Source organism: Amaranthus tricolor, chromosome 13 (assembly GCF_026212465.1).
Source record: "Amaranthus tricolor cultivar Red isolate AtriRed21 chromosome 13, ASM2621246v1, whole genome shotgun sequence".
Taxonomy (NCBI): Eukaryota; Viridiplantae; Streptophyta; class Magnoliopsida; order Caryophyllales; family Amaranthaceae; genus Amaranthus; species Amaranthus tricolor.
This window is the reverse complement of record NC_080059.1, coordinates 9921920-9949860: the sequence shown is the minus strand read 5'-3', so window position 1 is coordinate 9949860 and position 27941 is coordinate 9921920. Positions and strand designations below refer to the sequence as shown.

The window sequence follows — 27941 nt, the reverse complement described above, 5'->3', positions numbered from 1 at the left end:
ATCCAAATGTGGAATTATTTACAACGGATGGATAAAAAGTTTAGATTATTAATATTAATTTTTTTCTAAATATTATGAGTGAAAAACATTTAGCACCCATAAACAATATAAAATAGTAACATCTATTAAAAAAACCGTAAAATGTCAAATGTCACAATTCTAAAGCTTCCGCCAAGTGTAATTTTTTAATTGGAGAATTAAAATTGACTGATTGAAATTGATTAACCTATATAATATGGTATAATAATACGACTATTATTGATAAAAGTAAATAAACATAATGGTCAATAAAACTATTAATACAAGTACAAAGATTATAAAAGTAAATAAACATAATGGTTGTACGTGTATATGAACTTAATATATTGATGATAACAAAATGCACATGCAAGAAAGATACAAAAATGATTTGTCTTATTTGCTTTTTTTTGAAATTATTTACTAATCACTTTTAATTTATGTTTTATTCTTAATCTAGATGTCGAAATATATTTAAGTAAGATTTTGTTTGATTTGTCTCAATGTAAAATTTATTAATATTAATTTTTATAATTTTTAATTATGTGCAATTAGAAATATTTAGGACTGAATTATATTAATATATTGAATAGAGTATAATAATTTAATATTAATAATTTTTACATCGAAACTAAGCAAATAAATCCGACCTTACTACGTTTTAACTTATAGATTTAAAACTAATTATAATTAAGAATGATAAATAAATAGTGCAATATTTCTAATGTTACACATAATTTAGAACTAAATTATATGTTTTGTGTTTTCTTGGTTGCTAGCTATTTCTATCGGACAACATCCTTGCCCGGACAAACAAAGATTTCGATATTTTGATATTTATTCTCTTCATTACTACTTGATATCCTCATGATGAGAATCATAAACAATAAAAATATTAAAATAAAATTAGTGAAAAATTCACAAGTATATTATAAAAATGTAAAAATAGAGGGAATAAATTTTAATATTATACCATATAAACTATTAATTTAAGCCTAAATTGATAATTTAGTTGATTCATCTTCCTAATTATCATGGCACTGGTTATGATTTGGTTTATGATCAATTGATAGTAATTAATTAAACCCTTTCATATTCAGTTGTATACGCAAAAAGAGAAGTTCTCCTTGTATAGAAATATATACTTTAATTTATTAGGTTGGAATCTGAATGAAGTATATAGTGGCGGAAAAATTGTATTTAGGAATGGCTTTGATATGACTATGTGAATTTCCTTAATCATATATTCTTATTTGTCAGTATATTGCCACAGAAACTTGAAAACGAAATAAAGTAAAAATCATTTTACATGACATACATAAATTTTAAATAAGAAATTAGGGAAAAACATAATAATAGCATCTTTTAATGAAATTACTTACACAAAAACTTGAAAACAAAATAAAGTAAGAATCTTTTATATGATATTCAGAATTTTATAGGTCTATAAGAAATTAGGGAACAACATATTTATACCATCTTTTAATTTGATTTGATATTTGATTCAACCCATTAAGCTGGCAAAGGACTATTGCTTTCTATTCATCCCATTTTAAAGTTGAAATACGCTATATATATATTACATACCCGCCATTTACTAACCTACAATGCATATTTGTTTTCTAAATTTACTAATCTCTCTTATTACTCAGTTTATTTTTAGCAAATAATTAATTCAATTAATAATTGTGATAATATTATTATATTAATAACTATATTTGAATGAAAATTTTTGAATAAGATAAAGATAATACGTAATTGAATCATTAATTAAAACTAGATTTTTTATATTAATATATTAAAAAAATTTGTGCATTGCACGGGATTTTATACTAGTTTAAAGTTTAAATAGAATATAATTATATGAGATGGAGTCGTATTACTCAGTCTCTGTTGATTTTTTGTATCGCGTTTCCTTGTTCCTTCCAACTTATTTTACATTATTCCAAGAGAATTTCGAGTTAGGATGTTAAATAATACAGTTGGTTTTGGATGAGACTGTCTCAATATAAAACGGATAGTTCAATTCGCTCAATTATAATTTTTCTCAATATATTCTTAATGTTTGATCTATTTAAGATCATAATTGATACATTTAAGGTTAAAAAATTGAATTTTTTTTATAAGTTATAACTGATCATAATTAATCACTTTAAAGTCTGAAGTAATCATTCCTAGATCAAAGTTGAAATTTTTTATAACAAAGAAGCCTTAAACTCTTGGTCATTTCCAAGAGCATTCATTGAATCAATTGACAAACATAATTTGAAATCAAAACTTCCTCCCCTTCACATCCAGGGTAAGCAAACATTATACCTACAACTTTATTTTCAAGTCCATTATGAACATACACTGTTGAGGAAAGAACAATATCACTATTATTGATCGATGATTAAAGAATACAAGTATTTTTATGTTCCATAAAAACCATCATGTATGTTGTGCAATGTTTTAACACTATTATTGATAGTTTTATTGACCATTCATTTGTTGTTTAAAATTCATCCATAGAATGATAGAGTAGTACCATTTTATTAAACTTCATTATGAAAGTGTAAAAACATAACTATTTTCGGTAGAAATTGATTAGTTTAACGTCAAAATTTAATTTTTTATTTTAATTGATTTGTTAAATTTTACTTTACGTTGAAATTGATACATTTAAGGTCAAAATTGATAAATATCTAAAAAATAGAAAAAAAAAGAGGGAAAGCGTGTGATGGTGTTACACGTGTGAATTGAGCCAACCCAAATTGACGGTTTCATAATAAGATCATCTAGTCTAAGTTTTTGTGTTGATAATAAGGGTCTCAAAGAATTTAGTATTTTTGGCATATTTAAATATATATATATATATATATATATATATATATATATATATATATATATATATATATATATATATATATATGTAGTCATTTCTTTTTGAGTTGTAATAATGAATTCTTGATATAAATTAAATAATTTATTTGATTTATATCGTTTTGTTGTCCTTAGTGATTAGTATCACTCACCAGGATAAACCATGTTTAAAATGTATCTTGAGTTGCACAAGGTTTAACTTAAACGGTGTTACATTATGTCATTAATTTCTCATGATTTAAAACCAAAACCCTTTTAAAAATGTTGGTGTTAGTTGATCCATTAATCGAGATTCGAGATCGAGTAATACCCAAATCCTTGAGAAAACGATTCTTAATCTTACCCCTCATTCTTGATATGTTTGATTAGTGAAGGAGTTTGTAAGTTGTTGAGCTACGCATGAGGCTAGTGAATTCAACGACCACTATTTTTGAATTATACTCCATCCTCTTCACTTTAAAGGTCCCATTTAATTTTGACACAATTGCCAATATACATTTTCAATGTTAAATTTCTCTAATTGTCGAGTAAAATTTATATCATCATAATTATTGTTATGGGGTCAATAATAACACATTTAGTCAAATCCTAACTACCCCTTTGTCCACTACTATCACTACTCTTAGTCACTTCCTAAAATAACTCCCCATTATTCTCACATCTACAAACATTATGTTCATGATCATCCCATGATCAAGTAACCACATTTAGTGTCCTTATAAGAAATTGCTATAAATATGTCATGAAACTACATAAAATGGCAGACAATTCTACTCTTCTACATTCAATTTATTTTACCAAAAATACTTCCTTCAATCATTTAATTAGAAAGAAAGTTTATATATTCCTACCATTACTCCACAAAATTGACACTGCCCTCCTACTTACAATCTATATTCTTGATCAAATATTTTTTCAATTGATCTGAACTCATCCTACAATCCGTTAATCTTGTATTCATTCATTATCATATATTCATTACTTTCTGTCTCCCGATCTGACTTGAGCGTCGGAGGGGTTTTCCGGGAAATCACCCCCCGGACAAGGCTAACGTTGTATTGCAGGATTTGAGGTCTCATCAGCGGAAGGATCATTAACACTTTCAGCATATTAATAGTTGTACCCGATTACACCTATCTCCAGGTATTTTAAGTGTCTTTTGCACTTCCTCGTTTCATCACCGAAACAATTATCATCCTATCCAGTGTATTCTGCTTGGACAGGATTTGGAGAGGGAAGGATGGCGGCAACTCATACCCATAATTGAGAGCGTCGCAAAAGGAGTCCCCCCGCTCGAGAAAGATAAAGAGATGTAACCACACGGGAAAGATAAAATAAATGCCTATAAATAAAATAAATAAGTAGAACTAACTACGAAAAATTAAACAAAGAAACGAGAGAAGCAAGAGGGTAAGAACACCAAAAGGTAATCTAAAGAGGACATTAGTAGTCTAAAACATGGATATAACGTCTCTAACTACCTCTATCCCTAGTCAGGCCCTTAGAGAGGTTTAACTCATGCAAGTCAACTTTTATTTGCTCATCCTAAGTTTTCTTGGATCTTCTTCGACTCCTCTTACCCTCTACTATAATGCTTTCTACCCTCCTTACAGGGGTGTCGAAAGTCTTTCTCTGCACATGTCCAAACCACCTCAATTTATTTTCGCGCATTTTTCCAGAAATAGGAGATGCCCCTAGATTAAGAACAAAGTTAATATTAATAGAATTTACATTAAGACGAACCAAACGAAATCACACTTGACTATGTTTTAACTCATAGATTAAGAACAAAGCACATAATAAGTGTAATTAATGAATAGTATTGGAAAATCTAATGGAACATTTAAATACTTCCTCGTTCTTTTTTTACTCGTAGCATTTACTTTTTCACATCTCTCCATGTACGATTTAAATCGTTAATATCTCTAATGATGCATATTAAAACATCACGAAAACTAGAAATAAATAAAGATTTGATCGAGACGATTTAAACAAGATTTCATATAACTATGTTTTAACTTATAGATTACCAATAATATGAAAGTTAATTTGCTTGATGAATAGTGTCGAAGTCAACAATATTACAAGTAAAAAAGAACGAAGGAAGTAGAAGGAAGTATATCAATTAACACATGAAAGAGAAAAATGTTGCCTACCTAGTAAAGAAAGTTGAAAACACCTGATACTATGTAGTATTTCTCTATATTTCGAGGACCTAATTTATGATAGTTGCTCAAGACCCTGTATTTATCCGCAAGAAGCATCATAAATCTAAGACATCTTTGGAGGAACAACTATTCTTGTGAAAAACCGTCTCTAAAAGAGACGATCTTAATATAAGAAGTCCACACTCTTATTTTTTTTTAATTTGTATTAATTGGCTATTTAGCCCATAAATCTAATGCGTCTCTCGGAGATACTGTCTCTCACAATAATTCGCGTTGGAGGAATGAGGCAAATGACACAACCACTGGGCCTTGACGGGATGAAATTAAAACTCTACTAAAATATTGATACATCAATATATCACAATCAGTTGCAAATAATCCAAAACGAATAATATCATCGGTAGTACTGATAGTGAGTATTGAAAAGTAACCAACTCGAAATCGTTTCGATCAGTTGCAGCTACTTAGTCAAGTATGCTACATTTGTCAATTATCCGACACTATGTCAAGGAAGAATGATACATAGTCAAAAAGCCGAAGCATATATGTACCTATTAACTATTATGTACAAAATGAGATAACGACTTAACAATGGATCAGCTACACAAAAGAATGGCATTTACCCTAAGCCTAATAATTTCTTTTACTTCTGTTGTTTTTCTTTTTCACTTTCAGTTTTCTAGTTCCTCTCATCTACGCTCAAGAACAACATACAAAAACCTAAATAAAAGGATAATGTGACTTATGACTGCCAAAATACGTCAAAGTCGGAACTATACAACGAGCGATCTTGTATCTCCAAATTTGCAACATGCCAATTTATGAGTTGAGACTGAAGACATTTACATAAAAGCAATCCGACTGGAAAAATCCACCATTCACTTTCATCCCTGCAAAGTGCAAACAGGGTCAACAACAAAGGAAGAAATTTAGGTGCAGATTATTTCAATAAACCAGTAAGCTGCAGTCAAAGGTTAACTTACATGCCCCACGGCTGCAAATAAGGTATCATTTTGCTTCGTGATGTTTGTGATTTATAATGTACGTAACCACAAATAAATGCAACCACCTGTGCAAAGTCGACATTTATTAACCTTTCTTTCAAGCATAAGTAAAATGAGGTTTGAAATAAACGATTTAACTCTAGTTATAAATTAAGAATAGATAGATGGTTCTCTTACAACATTGACCAAAGAGGTAATGTTCCACAGAGCATACAGACGTGCAAGGCCAGCTGAACGTCGAGGACCATGACTGAACAAAGCATTAATTCCAGTGGGAAATGGAAGAAGTATAGCCAGTGGTAAAATAAATAAAACAAGGAAGACATCCATCATTGAGACTGAATACAGCTGAAGTAAAGTAAGAAGTACTAGACTGAAATCTCCCAGCAGTAATATAGATATGACCAAACCAACAAGGTCCTGCAAGAGAGGAAAGAACAAAGACCCATAATGTGTTAATAGAAGTCCATGGAGGCCCCATTTAACTACTAAGACTCAACATAGTTCAATCCATACAATCAACAAAATCTGTACCTGATGCCCTACAGGCTTCGTGTTGTGAAGGACGAGGATCAAGGGGAAGAAAAGATCTCTCTTCTCCTCCAGACTTCGAATATTATCAATGTCTAGAATTGCTCCATATGACCTCTTCTGCCTCGTTAAATATTCACTCCTGTTATTGACACGGTCTAAGAGGGCATCTTCCCAGTGGTGGCTTGATGAATTTGCTCTACTAACACTGTAAAAAATATTAGAAATATTTTTGCAGACCAACTCCATAACTTGATAAAAGAAGCAAAATTACATTCAAATGGATATACACTAGAAAATGAAAAATAGAGTAAGAAAATCAACAAATAAAAATACCTGGAAAGTTGGTCAGCTCGCATTCTTCCATCTTGACATTCAGTAGACAGCTCAATGTCCACATCAATAGCATAGACCAAGAGACCATACTGACAATAACCACAAGCTGTTGCTTGAAACCAAGCTAAGTCAACACGTAGACCATGACCATAACTTTTCAGCACAGGGTTCGCATGACTTTCAAGCCACCTCAGAACAGACCGAAATGTTTTCCGCAGGCATCCGCGCCGAACCAACCGTAGATGTGCATTGAGACCGGCAACCAAACGATACCAAGTTGTTGGTGGAACAGACTGAAGTTATTATATCCCCCACAAAAGAAAAAGAAAAACAAAACACACAAACACTATCAACATTAAGGAAAAACATATTTTTGAATATCCTCCAAAACTCCTGACCCGAGTTACATACCAGACTCATTAGGCTAGTAAGAATATTGTCACTGTGAAGGGTAAAAGGCGCCATATAACTTCCATCACCACCAAAATGAATAGCCAAAGGAAACCTTTGAAATAGACGAGGAGGGAGATCACTCCTTTTCTCATCACCGCCAAGGAAAAAATCAACATATGCCAGCATCAGATCAGGAGTAGCATTAACCTATATGACAGAATACGAGATTAGAAAAATTGAACTAATTGCCAAAGCATTAAAAACAGAACAATTTGCAACAGGTGAATACTGTCATATAGCCTAATAAGTCTAAAAAAACAACTGAATCAAATCAAACAAAAGCTAACAAGCACCAAGAAAACATCATCTAGAGATGAGAAATCAATTTGCTAATGCTATACCAAGCTTAATTAATCCTTCACTTAAAAGACTGTTAGGCACTTTTTTCCACATACATACCAATACAAACAACAGCATACATAAAAATTAAGCCTTTCTACTAGAATAGCAAAATAGACAACTATACACTTCTATAAAACCTAAACCATTTTTTTGAAAGAGAAAGAAAAATACTTTGATCCCCTCATACAAAGCACGTGATCGACAAGATCGTAAGCACGCATGATCATATTCAGATCGAACAAATTCACGGAGCCGTTGCAGTTTAAGCCTGCGGCGCCATTGCAACCAAGACCAAGCCAATGGATATGCTGAAACACCAAGTATACTATATATTGATCCCTCCCACCACTGATATGTAGCTAGAAGATTAATCTCATCCACAAATCTATTAAAAGCACCCTCATACCTGTAAAGATGAAAAACAGAACAATTTGCAATAAAAAGTGTAAGAGACACTAAACTACAAGTTACATCAGGTAAATTCATTGATAAACAATTTGAGAATCAGAAATAATGTACTTACACAATCTCTTTTAACTGTTCTGGTGGAGAGTGAGGGAGGTGCCAAGGTTCAGCAAATGAGTTTGGGCCCATAAAATACATCCTATGAACATGATTCTGAGATTCCTCAGCTCTATTGGTTTCCAAGACCTACAATAAAAGACGGCATGCCAGCAATCTCAGGGCTTAAATGAAAAATAGTTGAGAGCCACATGAAGATCACTTTCCGTCACATCTCATAGTAAAAAGACCTACACCAAATCCTCACCCCTTGTCCAACAATTAGGCATACCAACAAAGAAAAAGAACAAAAATAGAAGAGAATTGTGCACCTCATTAAGTGACTCCAAAAACGGAAAGGAGTGGTCTATCTGAGAGCCATGTTGAGTTGGAGCGGGACCCGGTAAATCATCAACCCCGACAAATCTCATACGTGCCACACTGAGCACAAGAGCTAACAAGATTAGGAGGCCCACTAAAATAAGAACAAACCACCAAGGCCCTCCAAATGTATAAATCAACTCCTCAAGGGTAGTATAGCAGTGTGGCATATGATATCTGTCGGAAATACATTTGTAAGGACATGCAGCTTCCGTGACGCCACCTGGATTATTGATAATACAGTCAAGTTTTAAACATTCACAGTTGAAACCCTCCATATTTTTGCTTTGGGTAACTAAAAGGTGAGATCAATTTTTCAAAAGAAATTTACACACATCTAGACAAAAAATACAGAAAACTTTTGACATCGCAGTAGCGCACAAAATACCATAATTTTTTCCATTAGATACACCCTTTCCGCGAAGGAACTGCATTAGTCACATTGACATTTAAAGAATTGCACTAACAAAGTACCTCTCACACTAAGGTAAACAGCACGACGAGGAAGCTCTAGAGGTGGGCAATGCTTGCAGAGAGATTCATCAGATCCAGTGACATTTTTGTATGTCCCAGGAGGGCATTCCTGTAATGGAAAACAAAAATCCATGTAATGGACCGAAAGCAAATTCACAGGTCTAGAAAGCACCACTAAAGCATACTGTCAAGCTAATCAAACATATTGAGTTCAAGTTTAGAAGGAATGCTGGCTCAGTAATAATAGGAAAAAAAAAAACAAAAAAAAAACAAAAAAACAAGTGCAAGATACAATGGTGAAGGGCCAAAGAAACTTTTAAGTTCCAAAAAATATACAAGTTTGTGATTCCAATTTAAAGCCCAATCAAATATAAGTAAATATGATTCCAATTTCTTATTGTAACAAGAGTAGTTCACTAGATCAAAAGAATAATTATTGAGAAGGAACGATAATTGCATAACAGAAGCAGTAACATCCATTCAAAAGTGTCAAACCTGGAGGTTTAGATGGACCAAATCAGGAACAAAAATTAATAGTTCTGACAATGAAAGCCTCAAAGAGGTTTAACAATAGAAAAAAATGAAAAATATAATGCAAAGATGAACACAAGTGTATATGAGGTATCTTGGATACCTCCCCTTCAAATGTAGTTTATTATATTGAATTCAACAATTACAAGTATAATAAACCTCTCCTTTTCTTGAGAACAATTTCTCAAGATCACAAATACTAAAGCAAAGTAAGAACACTCTCAAGTTTCTAACAATGCAATAGCCCTCTCAACAATATGTGTGTTTTTATGGTGACTGTTACTATGAGTGATGAATCCTATATATAGGCAAGGTATTCATCACTCTTAGTATTCCCTCATAAATCACCATAAACTCACATGTAACATCCCAATTAGCCCCTAATTAACTATGACAATAAACATTACAATAAACAATAGAGTAATGCACCACATTATTGCATAGTCACTACAAATTCTGACCAAAAACAGGAACCAATGTAGTCTGCTGGACTACTGCTCGATCGAGCCACTACCTTGCTCGGTCGAGCGAGCTTCCAATAAAGCTACTGACTAGTTCTGGACATCCTGCTCGACCGAGCCAACACCGCTCAACCGGTCGAGCTAGGCTCTGCTCGATCGAGTGGCTGGTCCAGCCACTCACAATCTGCTTCTTTCTTTGTTGCTTTGATCAAGCAACTCTCATCAACCGTTCCAAACCTTAAACCACCCATATCCGACACATCTTTATCGACCCTCTACAAGGTACAAGACAAAGCATGTTCGATCATATGTTTAAAGTTTACGTCGTCATTAAGATTATTGGCACTTGCTTTAACAAGTTCTTTGATTGCAAATCTTAATAAACTTTAAGAAATACCTCATTACATCATGAGCACTTATTGAAGTGAAATGTTAGCAATCAAGGGTCAATCAATAACCATTTTATTTTTACAAGGGTAAGGTTGTATACATCAACCACATTAGATTCAATCCCTTTAATGGTATTGGGGTAATAAGACTGATTTCTGGCACCATCTACATTTTACCTCCTTTAGCAATGCAGGGTGGATGACCTACCACCTACCGGTTAATAGTTTGAGAATGTATATAATCATTACATTAGCAACAAGAGTACAATCAAATACCTCTAACATTTCATTACCCCAATGCCAATAAATGTCTCTCACCTAGGCAGAGTTTGGGGAGCAGAGATACACACTCTTTCCCATGTAAACAATATGGGGTCAATTTAAGCTTATTATAAAATCAATATTGGATCAACAAGATTAACATCGAGTCACTAATTACATTGAAGCAAAAACCCGTGTTATCAAAAATTACTTCATATCCTAACTCACCTTGCAAAAGGTGCCAAAGAGACCTTTAGGACAGGCTTTTCCTGTAACTGTACCATTTTCTCCAGCACCACCTTCATCACCACCAGATCCTCCACTATGAAAAAGCAATAGCACATCCAAGTGTCATTAATATTGATCCAAAGAAAAGACAGTAAATTGATACAGCTCACATAAGCTTTTGAAAACACACACATAACACGAACCAAAGAAAGGAACTCATGAAAGTGTTTAACATACACTACATCAAAGAAGGGTCACTAATACCGATCAAATAGATTTTCGTCACTAGACACCAATCAAAAACAACCTCTTTTTATTAAAAGGATAAGGCAAGAGCCACTTGGCATTAGGTAATGGCATATTATTTTGCATGCACTGCCATCGATAATTTTTACAATGACATGGCACCACATTTAGGGGGGGGGTATGAGAGTTTTGACATAGGAGTTCAGAAACTTACTCCTTGGAAAAAAATTATAGCTTTCTAAACAAAAAAAATGGGTAAGACATACTCCTCCAAGAGTAACTATCTCACAGCTAGAAAAACAAACAAACATGTTTAACAAAAAAATTAGGTATAGTACCAACACTAAAAAAGAGAAATGAACTATTGACCGATATAGGTGCATGGTTGATAAGCCACCAACACATAAATATACAAACGCAAGGTTCAAATGAATGGCATTCACAAGACAAAGCAAAGCAACAAAAGAAAGCACGCAAAGAAAAATTTACACGTGTGGAAAAAAGCAATTGGAATTCAGAAGCCAATACAAACCCCGTGATAATTTTTCCTCTAACGCTGGCGATTGGCTGATAAAGGTCACCAGTAAGAATTTCAGACCAGTGAAAATGCACCCTGCCTCCAGCACCTCCACCACCACCAAGTGGACCACCATTGCCGCCTATACTAGAAAGGGTGGCGTTATTGCTGATCGTCAATGTCCTCAAGAATAATAAAAGGGTGCCACCAGATCCACCTCCAAGACCTCCACTAAGCTTATTGATGGAAGCATAATCTTTGGTACTCCCATCTTCATAACTCTCTCCATCAGTTCTCAGCGAGCCCTCAATAGACAGGCTTGACAATGGATGCTCCATTGAACCCATAACTACAACACAAGGAAGATATGTTACAAACATTTAGGAATACATTTTAGTAAAGTATCATGAACCCATGGAATAATAATAAGGTCATTCATTTACATAAAGGACGCTTCGTAACGGATTTTAAGCTTACCACTCCACGAAACCCCATTATGTTAACATATTAGTCATTAAAATTTTTTAATTAATATTTATTACATTCTAAAAGATCAATATAAGCTTGAATTTAAATATATGTTCAAGAAAACTTGAATTATTATGATAAAATGGAAGTTTTTAAGTTAAAAATCACATTTTACATTATGTAAAATTTTAAAAAATCCTTCAAAATCATGAGAAAATAGAAATGCTTATAGAGCTGGCAATAAGAGATTTTAATAAAGGGTAAATTGTGTGGAAAAGGAGCATCTAGAAAATGAGGGAATACGAAAACAAAATTCCTTAAAAAAATATTAAAAGTTCCTTTCGAGCATAGTAAATATGATAATGGAGCCAAAGGTTTATGGTCTTTTAATTTTGGATTATAATGGGCTATAACAAAATGACTCATTAAATTAATTGCACTTCATATTTATGTAAGGTAGCTGATGATCTTGGCAATTAAGGGTCAAGTGAAAACTCATTTGATATTATGAGGGCAAGTAGCATACAACCAAAGTTTAATTGTAGCGGAATATAAAAAAACAACTTTAATGAATTAAATTTTAATGTTTTTCATTTAAGCTAGTGTGACTTACCAACAATACCACCGCCAGCAGTGGAATCAACTAAGCTCTCATTTCCACTTCCACTACCAAGTTCACAGGGCAAATATTCACTTCCATATGATACCCCACCCTGAACACAAGTATCACCGCGACATCCAGCTCCACCGTTGCCTCCATGACCACCACCCCCACCAAGCCCGTCACTGAGAACATTTCCTCTGCCTATGCCACCTTTGCACCCTGTACAAATTAAAATCACAATCTCAGTCAAAATCCATTATTAAAATGAGTTCAAGGCTACTATAAAACACACCTTACAAGTTAGGAGGCTACAAAAGCAGAAGAGGGAAGAAATCAAGAAAAGGGGGAGTCAATTGAAATACAGGAAAGTGGTTGAAGCTCCTTCAATAGAGAAATAAGACGGAAGTTCCCGACAAGATACAACCATGGGCAATTGTATAGGGTTCTCTGATAGATTTCAAATTACAAAAAAGCGTCCAGCCAAAAAATATGATAGAAAATGTCTTAAAGATGCATACCCAATCCAGAAGCAGTTATGATACCAAATGGTCGCACATCGACAGTCCTGGCTCTATGAAAATGGACAACTGATCCTTCTATTGCACCTTCAACAATAATGTCTTCAACTCTGCACACCTGTCAACAGCTCTTGAGTGAGTTAGGATTCAGATTAATCACCTTTGCAATTAATCCATAGGCTTCATCTAAACAAAACGACCTGAAGAGTGAAAGACAGCGAAGAATTGACGTTACAATCTTCAGGAGGATGCAGCAGTTCCGGAGGGCAGTCATCACGATCACAATAAAGATTTGGTGCCCTGTGAGACACAGATTATAATGCTGTGGTGATAGTTTATAAAAAAATGACACCGATTAAGCAAAGCTCACATGTCATCCTCATTTGCAGTGCTTAGTGGACCTCGCAGAACTGAACCCGGTCCAATCTGCCAAACATGAGTATCAAATATCAAATTACTGATTGCTCATCAAATGAAAAAATAACATTTAAATATACTATTTGTTTGTTTTCGTTGTTACACTTCCTACATCCTCGCACTACTCTGATCCTTAAGATCTCTACTTATACATAATTATAAAAAAAAAGTTGATATTTGGAAACCACACATTGAAACGAATCGAACAATATGCCACAAAATTATATTATTTTTAGGAATCACAAACGAGACAATATTAGTTGATGAATAGTGGTTATGAGTTAACAATTAAAGAGGATAGTAATCAAGAACAGATATATACTAAAGATTATTTATTCATGAAAATAGAATATGGGGGCTCTGGTCAAACATTGTTTTCTGCCCACCTAAGAAATTCCATTTTCATCTATAAGCTGCAAGATTCATAGACCGGGCATTGTCACAAATAAAAGCTTAAGCAAAACCTTATCATCCCGTGAGATCAACTCCAAAGAAAAGTGAGAACTCCAATTAAGTGCATGTACATTCTTAACAAAGATCTGAGGCCAAAGAAGTATGGAAATTAAAACAACAACGTTTTCAGTATCTTTAAAAGTACATATAGGGTGTGCTATCACTAGACCCAACCTAGATTGACCCGACTTCAAACTTGAATTTGTAGGGACAAAATGTCATTTGTGTGACACAAAGGGAAATGCACCAACCCAAACTCAACCGGAATGAACATCTATGTAACAATCGAAATTCCTTCAATGAAGTGTGGTTTTAAGATGCTTTGGGGGATAGAAAAGGCATTTGGGAAAATCTAAAAGATGTAGCTTTAGAAAGTAAAGGTAGCCACCAAAGGGAGAATAAAACACAAGATATGTTAGAAGAATTAAGCCAGGAAAGAGAATGAGAAACATTTCCTTAGCAATCTCTTGACAAAACATCTTGCAAAGCAACATGAGTTTGGCCTAACAGAGACACATTGTCTGACTGTGACCCAAATCATTGGACTATTTTTAAGGGGATAAGCCCCAGGCCCAAGCTCAAATGTTCATTTTAAAGGTCATTGAAACACTGCTCTACTCAAGCTCACTCTGCTCCAATTCTTCGAGCATTATACTCAACCAAAAAACAAGCAAGAGGGAAATAATTTTCCACAAAAGGCTCAAAAAAAAAAAGCTTCAAGCATACTTAAGACTCGAAAAAGCTAACTCAATCCTTGATCTGGGCATCATAATTTTGTTGCTCTCCAAAATCCAAAAATCAAGACCATTGTGCGGTACACACAGGTTACACCCAAGACCCAATTCATGCCAGACGAAGCCAATAGCAAGTGAAATGGAAAATCTACATTATTAAGACCATGGAATAAAAACTCGCCCATAACATTACGTAACAGTCGTTACATAAAATGTTGTGAGAGTTTTCGTTATGTTTTAACATTGCATTGATTTTCACGATCAAAATGCCTCGTAGAAGTAACGCCCCACAATTCACCGTTACGATATTCTTTGACGTGAAGAGGTTATAGAAAATTTTCTTCTATGTTCTAACATATCCCTTAGATTGTAGAAGTTTTTATAACATCTCCCCGTTAAAATTTCATTGATACCCATTTACTTTAACTAGTAAAATCACTTAAAATATAGTTACTCATAATTTTAATCGATAAACAAAATAGTTAACTAATAAGTTTATTATTTATTCACTAAAAATAACTGATATAGTGCAATTATAGTAGCTACCGACATATTATCGCATAATAATAGTAGGTCAACAACAAAAATGCAATTATAAGTTTAAAACTCTCCTTAAGTGATCAACCTTCATTTCACCTCAGATAAATGTGTTGACATAGTGACATAGGTATGACACTTTCACACTGAATGTGAACCAAAAACTTGAGTTTTTTTACACAAAAGTGGAGTCAAAAACTTGGATACACACCATAATCAAACACAACTACTTGAGTCTGAGTAAAATAGTTGCAAAGAAACCAAATAAAAAAGGAATTATTAGTTGTCTCACTTCAAAGAAACAATACAAACTTGCCCAGATAGAATTATCACATATGTCCTTTCAAGATATTGGAGTAACTTGTATCTCATGGGGACCCTTTTTTTCAAGAATCTTCCAGCTCAACCTCAATACTAGAAAAGAGACAAATCTTTTCAATTAAAACACCAAGCCTTTCTTGAAATTAATCAAAACATCAAGAAATAAACATCCCTTTGTATGAAATTAAACCAAACTGCTTGGGATCACTTTTCACCCTATAAATCACAAAGTCATGGAACTTATCAACAATACATTTTATTACAAGAACAAACCTTTCATAACATCGTATCTTGGCTTATAACATTCTTTGAACAATAATCCTCCTCACCGGTATATTTTCAGTTACTTTTTCTTGAGAGTCTCATTATAGTTTGAATATCAGATAAGTTGAGCTTGCTTTTACATATTTCTTTGGTTTCAGATTATGATGGATTATAGCAATGACTCATTGAATCGTGCAAACTTCTTAGATATGTGAAGTTTCAAATAATGTTTGCTAGCAAGGATCACTCAAAAACAAGCTCTTAGTAAATACATGGGTAAGATGGCATATATTCGACCCCTCAAAGCTTGTCTTAGGTATTAGTAGATGAAGATGATAGGTACTACCTATTAATGAATACAAGAACGATACTATGGGACGTTCGAGTCTCCCAAACACTCCTAAGTATGGGGCGTTCGAGTCTCCCAAATACTCCTATGTGTTTCCCACTTCTCTCTCTAGATATTTTTCCTCCTCTCAAACATCCATACTCCCCTCTTTTTATAAGAGATGGGAGGAGAAATACAAACAAGAATAAAGGCTAATAAAAGACTAACTAACATAACAACCTAAAATAAAACTCTAAAAAACTTTTATTCGTTTACATTATATATGACCATAAGAATATGCCATGTATGACAATACATATCCAACACTGCTCAAAATCCAAAGTAAAATTTAGAAAAAGGTGACAATGACTTGAGAGTAAAAATAAATTGGAAAGTTATCAATGAAAAACTTAAATACAATCGTATATCAAAAGATGCACACTGATGGCTAAGGATTAACAAGTAAAGTTTTTGGTGTTTCCTTCGTGACCCATAGGCTTAAAAAATCTAGAAAAAGTGACTTGCAATGACTAGAAAAGAGGCGAATATTATAGGCATAGGGTCAACCACACAATCGAGATCTTAGAATGAAACCTAAGATCCTCCCCACAAGAACATAAAATACAATTAAAAAGTATCTATTCACAACCGTGCTCATATTTGATTAATCCAACTAGAAACCTTAAACCACAACCTCGACCTTCCAATAGGACAAATAAGATCTTAAATTGTTCCCAAGGAATCTGTCACATGAGGTAAGAAACAACTATACAAACAAGAATGTGTAATGGAATGGATTTAAGGCCAAGGTTATGGAACTTTGTCCCACATCGATTGTATAGGCAACTAATATGTGATTTATAGACTAAATGGGCTATCTTACCTACAATGCTAGTCTTTTGGATGAGTTCTCTAGTTTATTCCATAACAATGGTATAAGAGTCGAGTCAAAGTTAATTCAATTATGACCAACGTAGCCATGACCAACGAGGATCCAACTCGAAGTGGTGGCCTGAGTTAAGCCATCTGTGACCACCGAGGACATTGGAGCTTGTGGGGGTTTTAATATAATAGAATGGATTTGAGGCCATTACAAGGTTATGGGATTTTGTCTTACATCGGTTGTATAAGTAACTAATGTGGGGTTTATAGAGTAAATGGGGGCTCTCATCTATTAGGCTAGTCTTTTGGATGAATTCTCTTTTCTATTCTATAACAGAATGATATTTGGCAAAATGAACAAAACATCTATTTCCTCGAGAGGGTGAGAAACATGTCGCTTAATGACTGATAAAATAAATTAGCAGAATTTGAAGTTGTACTTACATGGATGCTATAGAATAAAGATAGCACCAAACGTTGTGCCTCAATAAGATCACCAGGGCCAGTTAAGTTTAACAGACCCTGTCCATGAACTCCCAAATTAGAGTTGGAGTGAATGGAAGACGACTCCTGACATAAGAAAGACAACAAATTCACTACATGAACGAATGTCGATGAAGTCAACAAAACAACATGCCAAAAAAGTACCCTTAAAACAAGCAGATTACTGGCCTCCAGCAAGGAGGTTGCAACTGCAGCATCTCCACCACCATCCACTAGTAATTGAGAATTCCACATCAAAAACATTTTCACTGACATACGAAGTGCTCCATAAACCTGTACACAGTTGGCATAAAGATAAACATTTATCAATATATGATGGAAAGAGAAAACTAATGAATGTAAAAAGAGATAAACAGGCAGCATTGAAAGCTTCCATCAATGCTCCCTTAAAAATATTTGACACAGTGAGTGAAGTCAAATTGCATAGACATTGACTTCTCAAAATTTGTAACAGGGTAGGGAAATCAAGATCTCTATAATTAATTTATGTAATTGCATGAATTAAATTCATCACTAAAGAATCCTAGCGAAAAATACAAGGGGCTTTGAAAGAAACAAATTTTGAACTGAATAAGAAAAAGAGGCTCAGCACATAAGGTAAGAAGACACACACAAAGTGACAAACCAATTGGTGGTTCAAACTTAGAGGCCACGACTTTGACTCGCTGCAGACCCAACTAATAGAACTAATGAAGTGGAGTAGACCATGTACATCAATCCATTCACAAAAGATCTCGGCAATACATACTGAATGACCAAAACACCATGCCCAAACAAAATTTGACTCAGGCCGCCAAGGTCCATGCCTATAAGTAATTTGTAAGCCAGAAAACCTTGTTGGCATGCAATAACTAAATTAGATTATTTTCTAAGCCATGCTTGAGCAATTAAGAACCAAAATAACCCCTCAAAAACATTACCATTCCATAAAACTAATTACTCAAGGTAGCTCTATTTACTGAATTCCTAAAAAGTAATGACAGATGTTTTCTGTATAAAAGTCAAGAGAAACAGATAGTGTTTGAGCACTAAAATTCTAGGCAACTTTAGTTTGCTACATGAACAAAGTATTCCAAGACATTTCATAGAACAAATCAACTCCTCAGAAACGAAACCAGAAGTGAAGGCCTGAATAACAGAAACCTTGATCACTGAATCACTCATCAATAATTCCTCAGCCAACAACTCAAACTCTGATGTAGCATAATGTGCCAGACCAAAGCTTAATTCTCCACCAGCTTCCAATTTGATTTGGCCTTGAACCTATAAGAAATAACATGTAAATTATAGCTTACACAAGTATAAACCTAAGCAGAAAGTTGAGAGTAACATGCTACAACATGCACCAAAGAGGGGGAGTAAAAAGTAAGAGTCCTCGGTTAGAAAAGCATAATGTTGGGTGAGAATAAGCCGCTCCATCAATAAACACAATATTTCAAGAGCATAACCCAGTAACAAAATGAAGCCAAGTTCCATAATATTTAGTATTTTTTGACAAGTATTTACTGTGTAAAAGATGATGGCATATTAGTGTTAGACGAGACAATAAAAATACAAAACATTTTAAGTAAAAGCATAATATTAACAGAAGATGATGTTAACCTTGCTCATCTTTCATCTCAAGCAGTATTCTATTTCTTGCTTTAAAAATAAATCAGGTGTATTAGTAAACAAGGAAGACATTACAAGCCTTTGCAACTTTCTATAACTTACTTGCACCCGACTCCAAAGCAATGGAACAGAGGCCTTTGCATGATTTCGTACATATACATTAGTCCACAGAGGTTGATTAGGAAAATCCATCAACAATGTGTTTGTGATTGTAGAGCGATTGTGATTACTTATGTAAAGGCTACGCGGAACAGCATCATAGAGAGTCCCAGCTCCACCTGCATTGTCCGAACATCCATAACTAATTCCTCCTGCAAGCAAAAAAGTAAGACGGTAACATTTCATATCAAAAAACAAACTAAGTCATCAACATATAATCAATGTCATTGGAACAGAAAACAAGATTTTAAGCCATTCACATGTTTGCTTATCAATAAATTCACACAACCAAAAATGCAGCACTAGAAACAGTGGATCTTTAAAATCACATACTCCCTCATATTTTAATCAAATGTCCCATGTGATTTTACACATTTGTAGATGCACTAATTCAATCCTAAATCTCTCTAAATATACTTGATAAAAAATTGATATTAAAAAAATTTACATTGAGACGAATCTAACACGATTTCACTTGACTATGTTTAAACTTATAGATTGAGAGAATCAAATACAAGCTAAGAGTGGGTGAATAGTGCTAAAAACAAATGGAAAATTTGATAAGAATGGGAGGGAGAAATTGACACAAGACACAATTTTCAGAATATAGCTTTCACATATTGAGTTATTTCATCTGCTTTAATCAAATTAAAACTCTAAATCAAATTTTCAAAAGTAAACAACATAAAAATAGGAAAAATCAATTCTTAAAATCATACCTCTTCCAGCAGCTACCATAAAACTAAGAACAATCGAGTCTTCTAAACTTCTTAAAAATTTTACCTTTCATCAGGTTTCTATATCTTTCTAAGAAAATTTCACCTTTCAGTTGTTAGTACTAGGACCTATATTGGACTTGTCATTGTAAGTGTGGACAATCATTCAAATTGATATTTATTGTTAATAAGTATTAAAGATAGGGCCGATCAAATTAAATCCTTTGTTATCAACTATATCAAACGTAATTTATGTATGGTTCATGTAGCCAACTCCGTGGGACTAATGTTTTGCCGTTGGTGTACTGTAGTCACTGTTATTTTTAATTAAATTGAAATTTGGGAACTTTTTAAGACTGGAAATCAGGGGAATTTTATAATCAATTTTCCAATAAAATAATCAAAATAAATCAGATATTTGAGTCATAATCTAAAAAAAAAACTAAAAAAAATGTCAAGCTAAAACATGGATACTTATTCAACTAACCAAATACAATTGACACAGTATCAAAGTATGGAAGAGAAAGAGATATGACATCCTTGAGTTTCTTTTCCACCTTTGAAAAATATAGTGAGGAGAAAAAGAAGCTTTAGTCTCCAGTTAAGAACGATGCCCTCCTAAATTAAAATTTTGAATAGTAAAAGAAGATGAAGAAGGTTCCCCAGGAAACTAATTTTCATAAAATCTGACCCTGACATCTAAAGCTAGAGCAGTTTTAAAACAGAGCCAATCAGAGCAGTTTTACATTAAAGTGAGACTCCCATTCTCTACTATTTTCCTTGAAAAAAGTCCTCGTAGAACCACAAGATTCTAACAACTAAAGCTCCAAAGTCCAAACCCTTTCCATCGAGTACCAGCAGCATACTGTTTCCTATCATTTTCCAAAAAGATTTGGCTTGTAAACAATATCAACATCCTCTTATTGTGCAACTAAGCTCTAGTGATATGGAAACTATTTGCTTTTTCTCCACCTTAAATATTTTAATAAGCATCACCAATAATTAACAAGAACTGAAATGCATCTAAAAGATACTTTGAAACATGGTACCCTAAATTCGATGAGCACTTGCTCCTTGAATAAAATGCTTATGACCTTTCCCTTCAATTGAAACAAGCTACAAAACCACAATGCGTGATAATGATTTGTTGAGAAATAAATAGAAACTTTGAAAAAAAATCACCCTACATTCAGGAATTTGGACAACAGTAACCCTTCATTGATTTTCTAGAAGGGGCGTACATCACATTTCTTCTGATATCTTGAAATTTCCACTGATTTTTTTTGTTTAAATTTGATACATAGGTTTTATTGGGATTACATTGCCAAAATTATCATCCAACTTCGTCCTTCCAGATAACACAAATGGGTATAAATTTCTAAATGAATAGAAAAATTCATATCAACTACTCGCTTCCTGAACTTGCACAATTGTGAAGCACATAATAAATGCTTCTAAAAAGGTTAGCAACAACAACAGTTGCAAAGTGCAACCACAGAGATGATTAGATCGCACTCACATGCTATGTTGGACATGGACCAGGTATTAGTGAAACAGAGACACAGGAAATAGCAATCAATAAAATATGACGTAAACAATTTTTATTGTATATTAGAAAAGTCTTTTCATGAAAACTCTATCATAATAAGCAAAATTTGTATTTCCTGAGACAAAAAATCATTTTAAAATATTTTGGATACAACTTTCTAGTTAAATAACTTATTTGAAGGTAAAAGAGGTTAGTAATATAATAAAGTTCAATTTTCCAACAAACAATATAACAAGATTCCTTATCCTGTCTAAGAGATGGAGATGCATGTCCAATTCATTTTAGAATCTGATACATGTCAGATACAAGACACGACTCCTAGAGCTATTTGCGCTACCAAGATGCTAAGTTCCCTGTCATTTTACTTTAAGGGTCCAGCAATCATCAATAAGCAAGAAGACTACAAGCTTCTCATTCCACAATATCCCACTTTTGTTCGAGTAGAAAGCAGCTCACTCATACTAATCACACCAAAATTTTGAAGAAGCTCATAAATTCTAATCAACCATAGAAATGGAATCCACAAAACGACTCATTTTGACAGTAATGAATTGCAATTAAATAAGAGTCAATCGAAAATAAGGAAACATCAGATCTCCTCACCATGAGCGTAAGTTTTTAGCTCATCATGCCAGCTGAAAACGTCAATAGAAACTCTCCCACCGCCTCCACCGCCAAAACCATTACCCCCACATGCACTTACAATACCATCTCCAGACCTGCTTACAAGCAAAAGCAGCCCCAAAAATCATACATTTGCAAATTAATAAAAGATATTTAACTTAAAGATTGAAAGCACATAAATAACCTTAAAGTGGTAAAAACTAAATGGGGTACATATTCGAGTGTACATACATGTTCGAGTGTACATACATATTCTGATGAAAATTGTGTAAATACATGCAACTTCGAAATAAAATACGGGAATACAGGATACATGTTCACGTTGACAATTCCATAATTATCTAAAAATTCTATAACTTATATGTACATAAATATACATAAATGGATTCCATCAGAACCATTGACATTGGTGAGGACTGAAAACGAGGTACATATTCAGTCTTTGACGGCACATATTTTCTGCGGCAATTGTGTAAAGATCTGCAAATCAGTCCCATACATGTTCTCAGTGGAATTTTCATTAATATCTAGAAATTCTAGAACTCAAAAAAACGTGAATCCCCTAAAACAAAATATGTACCCCATAAATGAGATATGTACCCCTTTATGTGTGTTGTTTTCATGGTTTCACCAACTTATGTGTTTCACTAGATTTATGCTCACAACCAATGAGTGATTAGATATAGGCCTCTTACATAAATTACATATATTAATTACAGATTTCAAAATGTGGTTCAATGGAATAACTACATATCCTCACTCCACAAATTGGAAGGAAAAGAGGAGAGATCTCATTTTATTTTTCATTCTAGATAATAATCCCAAAATAGAAATAAGAAAAGAGTATTATGTAACTATAAACTCGAGATGTTAAGAAAGAGTATTATGTACCAATAAACTCGACATATTAATCAAACGCGGTAGATGGGTGATCAAAGTAAGCCAACACTCAAATGTGACTTGAATTCAAAGATTAAACTCTTCAAGGGTGCTTATGCATTTCACGCATCCTTGGAGCATTGAAACAAGGGAAAATTGTTCATAGGAACACATACGGCGTTCATTGCCAAGGGAGGATGTGAGAAGGTTCACACATTCATAGCCTTAACCTTGCTACTCAAAAGACTATGAAAGAGGATGCTTAGAAAGACCAAATGATATCTTTTTATGATACAAAAGGAAAGCAGATCACATAAGTACACTGCCATGACTTATCTATTGAGTCTTTTTTCTTACCATTCATTTGCCAAATTCCGAAAAAATATTCTAAGTCTCAAACCTACAATCCTCTAGTCTATCGAGTCAAAAAGATCCTATCTAGAGTTTTCTAATGGATGGATCACAAATCTCACTTTTCATCAATTAATTTCCAGATGCAAAGGATCAAAAAATTCCCAAATATCCTTTACATTGGGTAAAGAGGGCCCTAATTTTTTTATAGGCGAAAAACTATACCATCAAGAAATGCAACCTTAATCTTTACATAATTGATTTCTACCTTAAAAATTTTAGACAATATTGTTTGTTGCTCATTTATTGACACACCCAATACTAATTTGATGAACTGGATAATCGTTTTATTTTTAAGTGATTTATTATAAACACTAGTCGGAGTTTGAAAGTACATATCAAAGATAGGTACGTTCCCAATATATTGCAATTTCATATATATTTCAAGTTAAAATATTATACTAGTAATGGCAAACCTAATACAAATAACCCACACAAAGAAAGCAAGTTCTTGATCTAGATAAACATAATTCTTAACAAATAACAAACATAATACCAAAGCGAAGATAAAATGGATAGCTTACGGATTATGTGATGAATTGGCCTTCGTATCATAATGAGAAATGGAAAAAAGTAAAAATTTGGTTCATAAGTGGAAAATTTAAAAATGCAAAGGTAGTTTTCCAGACTTCTGATAGCCACGCTCCAAGTGAGCTAAGCTTTAAAAGTCTAACAAAACACCCCTAACATTTTCAAGTCATCTTACCTTTTCCAACCCCATATTTACAATGCTTTCTTCTTTCCTCTCTTTTATTTCCCTACAACTATCTTATTTTGCTAGCTACCTTAACCATCTAGTATTCTACTTTCATTCACTATAATTTATCATAAGGGGGGAGATTCCCTTAGATAATAAGCAATGAACTTAAGAAGCTACGACTAATTTTCAACGATGTATATACTCATGTCTATCTCGGATACATGTCAAAATGTACGACTTGGCTATCTTACAAAATCCTAATATTTTGAAACAAATTTAAGAGTCCAAATCAATGTCACACGATTCGTGATTCGGTTAGATTCGTTGTACAAATTCAGATTCGCAATTCGCTAGTTGACATATATGTTGTTTGTTCGCTTAGGTTGTTTGGTTTGATTTTTAGGTGGATAATTCGTGCATTTTATTTGTTAGACTTTTTCATATTATTTTATTTATAACATCATATTATTTTATAATTTTTAACTAAATACAAATTAAGATATTTACAATCGAATATGTACAATAATGATGAGACAATAATAATGAATAAGAGAGGAGCATTACATCTGTCAACTACAATTCTAAAGAAAATCTATAGTATTGTTTTAATCTTTACACGATACATCTGTCAACTACAATAATGATGAGAATTGTGTTTGATATTAGTAAGGCACGGTATACTAAGAGTTTTTACTCTTTTTCTTCAATTTTTTCCCATCTTTCTATAAATAGAATAGTACCTTTTCCTTATACATTACTCCTAGACCTTAGTAATTACACAAAGTTATTACACATTCCAAAGAGTCAAAAGTTGCCTTCAATCTCTTCTTCCTGCCGAGAAAAGTGAAGGACTATACAAGTCAAGTAGCTAAAACTTAAAAAAGAGCTTCAATGGTTCGATTTCTTCTTCCCATTGTTCATCATGTAAGATTCTTTTCCTTTTATGTTTTGATTTCTTCTTCCCATTGTTCTCTTTTTCATTTTTTTTACAATATCTTTTTGAAGAGCAAAACCCTAAACATTTTGCAACGTTTTCTTCTCCATGCTGCCCTCTTTTCTCATTTAAGGTAGCCGAAAACCGATTCCCTCCCATCGGCGATTAAACCAGCAAACAAACTCTGGTTCGAGCAAAGCAAACCGAATCAAGTGACACTAATGTTATATCCATGTTCGAGTTCAAAGGTCTAATACGTGTATTTGAGGTGAGGTGAGGTGAGGTAAAGAGCCTTGAACAACAAATATTTCCTTAAGAGCTAAAAATTATTCAAATAGGACATTTCACAATTGATTCCGCCAACTATGCATAATGCTTACAAAAAACAAATATGTTTTCTGGACAAAGAATTAGAAGTTTAATAATGTTACAAGTTTGAGCAACAATTTACTACATGTTATAGCCTATTGCATAGCCAAAATTGTAGAACAAATAATTAACAAGGAACAAGGATGTATAAGACATCATATTTTAGGACGACCATGTAAACCACATTCGCTAAAGCCTAAAAGTGAGAAAATTTTCCCTTCTGTAGCTACAAAACTAATAGCCAAATAAAATGCATTGAACCCACTAACTCGTATCTCAGGAATCTAGCTCAAAGAAATAGCATTGCTTTATAATTACACCCTAGGACAATTTAATCTTCATTCATATAGTTCTCCAAAAGACACCCACCCACTTTAATCATCAAAAAGAAAAATGATATGTAAACCTCACTATGCCACAAGCTAAAAGCACACCGAACCCTCAAAATGTTCTATAAAAAAAATCCAATAAATAACAACACACCTTAGCTATCAAAATAGATGACAGCTACAAAAAATAGAATTGAGCTGAGTGAGATATGTGTAGCAAAAAGAACATGTACAAGAGAAGTAGCCAAGCTTCACCAAGCAATCCATAATAATCCATAGAAGTTAAAGGTAATACCAACCAAACACAAGCAGATAAGTTAAATCAGAAACAAAAAGTTGTATACTACTAGATTATTTGTATTTAGAAAAAAACACTAATACACCTAACAAAAACTAAATTGAACTGAAACAAAGCTTAGAGAAAAGTTAGAAAATTTACATCTTGTAAGCCATGATGTGAATGCTCCCTCCAGAACCACCACCACCTTTATTACCCCCCTCGCCACCATCAGCCATCACCTGCGCATTTACCACAAGAAACTCGCTAACATGAAGCCGAACCTTCCCACCGCCTCCCCCACCATAATCCACCGTCTTACTGGTACTCCCACCTTTGCTTCCAAAACTCCAAGGCTTATCCAATGACGACCAAGAATACGTATCCCCACCCCAGAAATCCTCAGGATCCTTTGTTTCATCTATCAAACAAGATGCCCCTCGCCCTCCATGACCACCACCTGACCCATCCAATCCAACAGGCGACCCACTCGTCGCAGATGGTGGATCACCCGCTAATCCAGTGGTATTTATCAATGAGCCCTCCCTCAATGTTGCATTTCCAGCAGTTAAATCAAAAGCACCAGCAATAATCGTCGAATTTTCTCCTAAACTAAAGTTACCACTAATATTAATTGCAATCTCACACCCAGAAATTGCAGAACAATCCACCTTTACATTAGGGAGGATAAAAAAATTGCCCCTCCCTTGTATATACACACTATCAGTAAGATTCAAATCCGACACAATTTGACATGTAGTATCCAAATTACCAACTCCTTCTAGTTCTCCGTCACACGATACAGTCGGGGGATGGGGCGGTGGTGGTGGCGGCGATGGCGGCGAATAATCATGATGATATAACATTATACTCGACTCATAATCAACCTCATCTTCCAAAGAAGATAAACAGAAAAATCTATGGTTCAAGAAGAAAAATAGTAGAAACAGCAAAATCATCGAACAACGAAAATCCGACATCACAATTAGTAAAAAAGAGGATTATTAATATAAATTAAGCTCGTAAACTCGATTCAATCACGATGGAGTGCCAAAACCTGGGGTTTAAGAAGAAGAACAAGAGAGGGAATAAACTCATGGAAGAAGTAAAAATCACCATTACTACAGATATAGAAAGAAATCGAATCAAAAAAAATCGAGAATCTTCATTAAAATTAACTAATGATAGGATTAATAAAGGAGTAGATTAGGTCAAAAATGAGAGTGAATTGTGATTAAATTGGGCAGCATCTAGAGAAATGAAACCCTAAAAATGGCGTGGAATTTTGCGTTAAGTGCTGCTCTCTGAAGTTACAGCGTTAAGGAAGAAGCGATTCTGGAGAGAGAAAATCGAGACTTTTTTTTTTTTTTTGATTGTAGATTATTTTTAAAAAAAATTGTTATTGTAAATTAATTTCTCTTTTCTTAGAAAGAATATTTTTGTTTAAGGACATGACAATTATAATTTATATTCATGTAGGTGGAAGGTGGAACTCATTTTAGCATTTTCAAATCACTAAAACTCTAAAGTATATTTGATAAATGGTTATTGATAGATTAGCTAGTTTGACCAACTGAAAGTATTGATTAATAAATTTGTTATCAAACCAATTCATGTTAATTATTATTGATATGTTTGATAAAATTTGTT

General features: G+C 33.6%; 1 protein-coding gene across 1 annotated transcript; it reads right to left on the bottom strand.

The window, feature by feature from the left end:
• Window positions 1-5425: 5425 nt before the first annotated feature.
• LOC130797728 (uncharacterized) lies at window positions 5426-27693 on the bottom strand. Its single transcript, XM_057660450.1, has 22 exons — window positions 26454-27693; window positions 22372-22487; window positions 19447-19655; window positions 18877-18996; window positions 17878-18006; window positions 17674-17799; window positions 13664-13719; window positions 13494-13593; window positions 13294-13411; window positions 12785-12994; window positions 11719-12052; window positions 10941-11034; window positions 9071-9179; window positions 8548-8819; window positions 8238-8365; window positions 7886-8120; window positions 7331-7519; window positions 6920-7212; window positions 6587-6791; window positions 6230-6472; window positions 6032-6117; window positions 5426-5938 (listed from the first exon to the last, which is right to left on the bottom strand). Exons 1-22 carry the CDS (start codon window positions 27269-27271, stop codon window positions 5791-5793), a joined length of 4338 nt encoding a protein of 1445 aa, XP_057516433.1. The 5' UTR covers window positions 27272-27693; the 3' UTR covers window positions 5426-5790.
• Window positions 27694-27941: the final 248 nt, after the last annotated feature.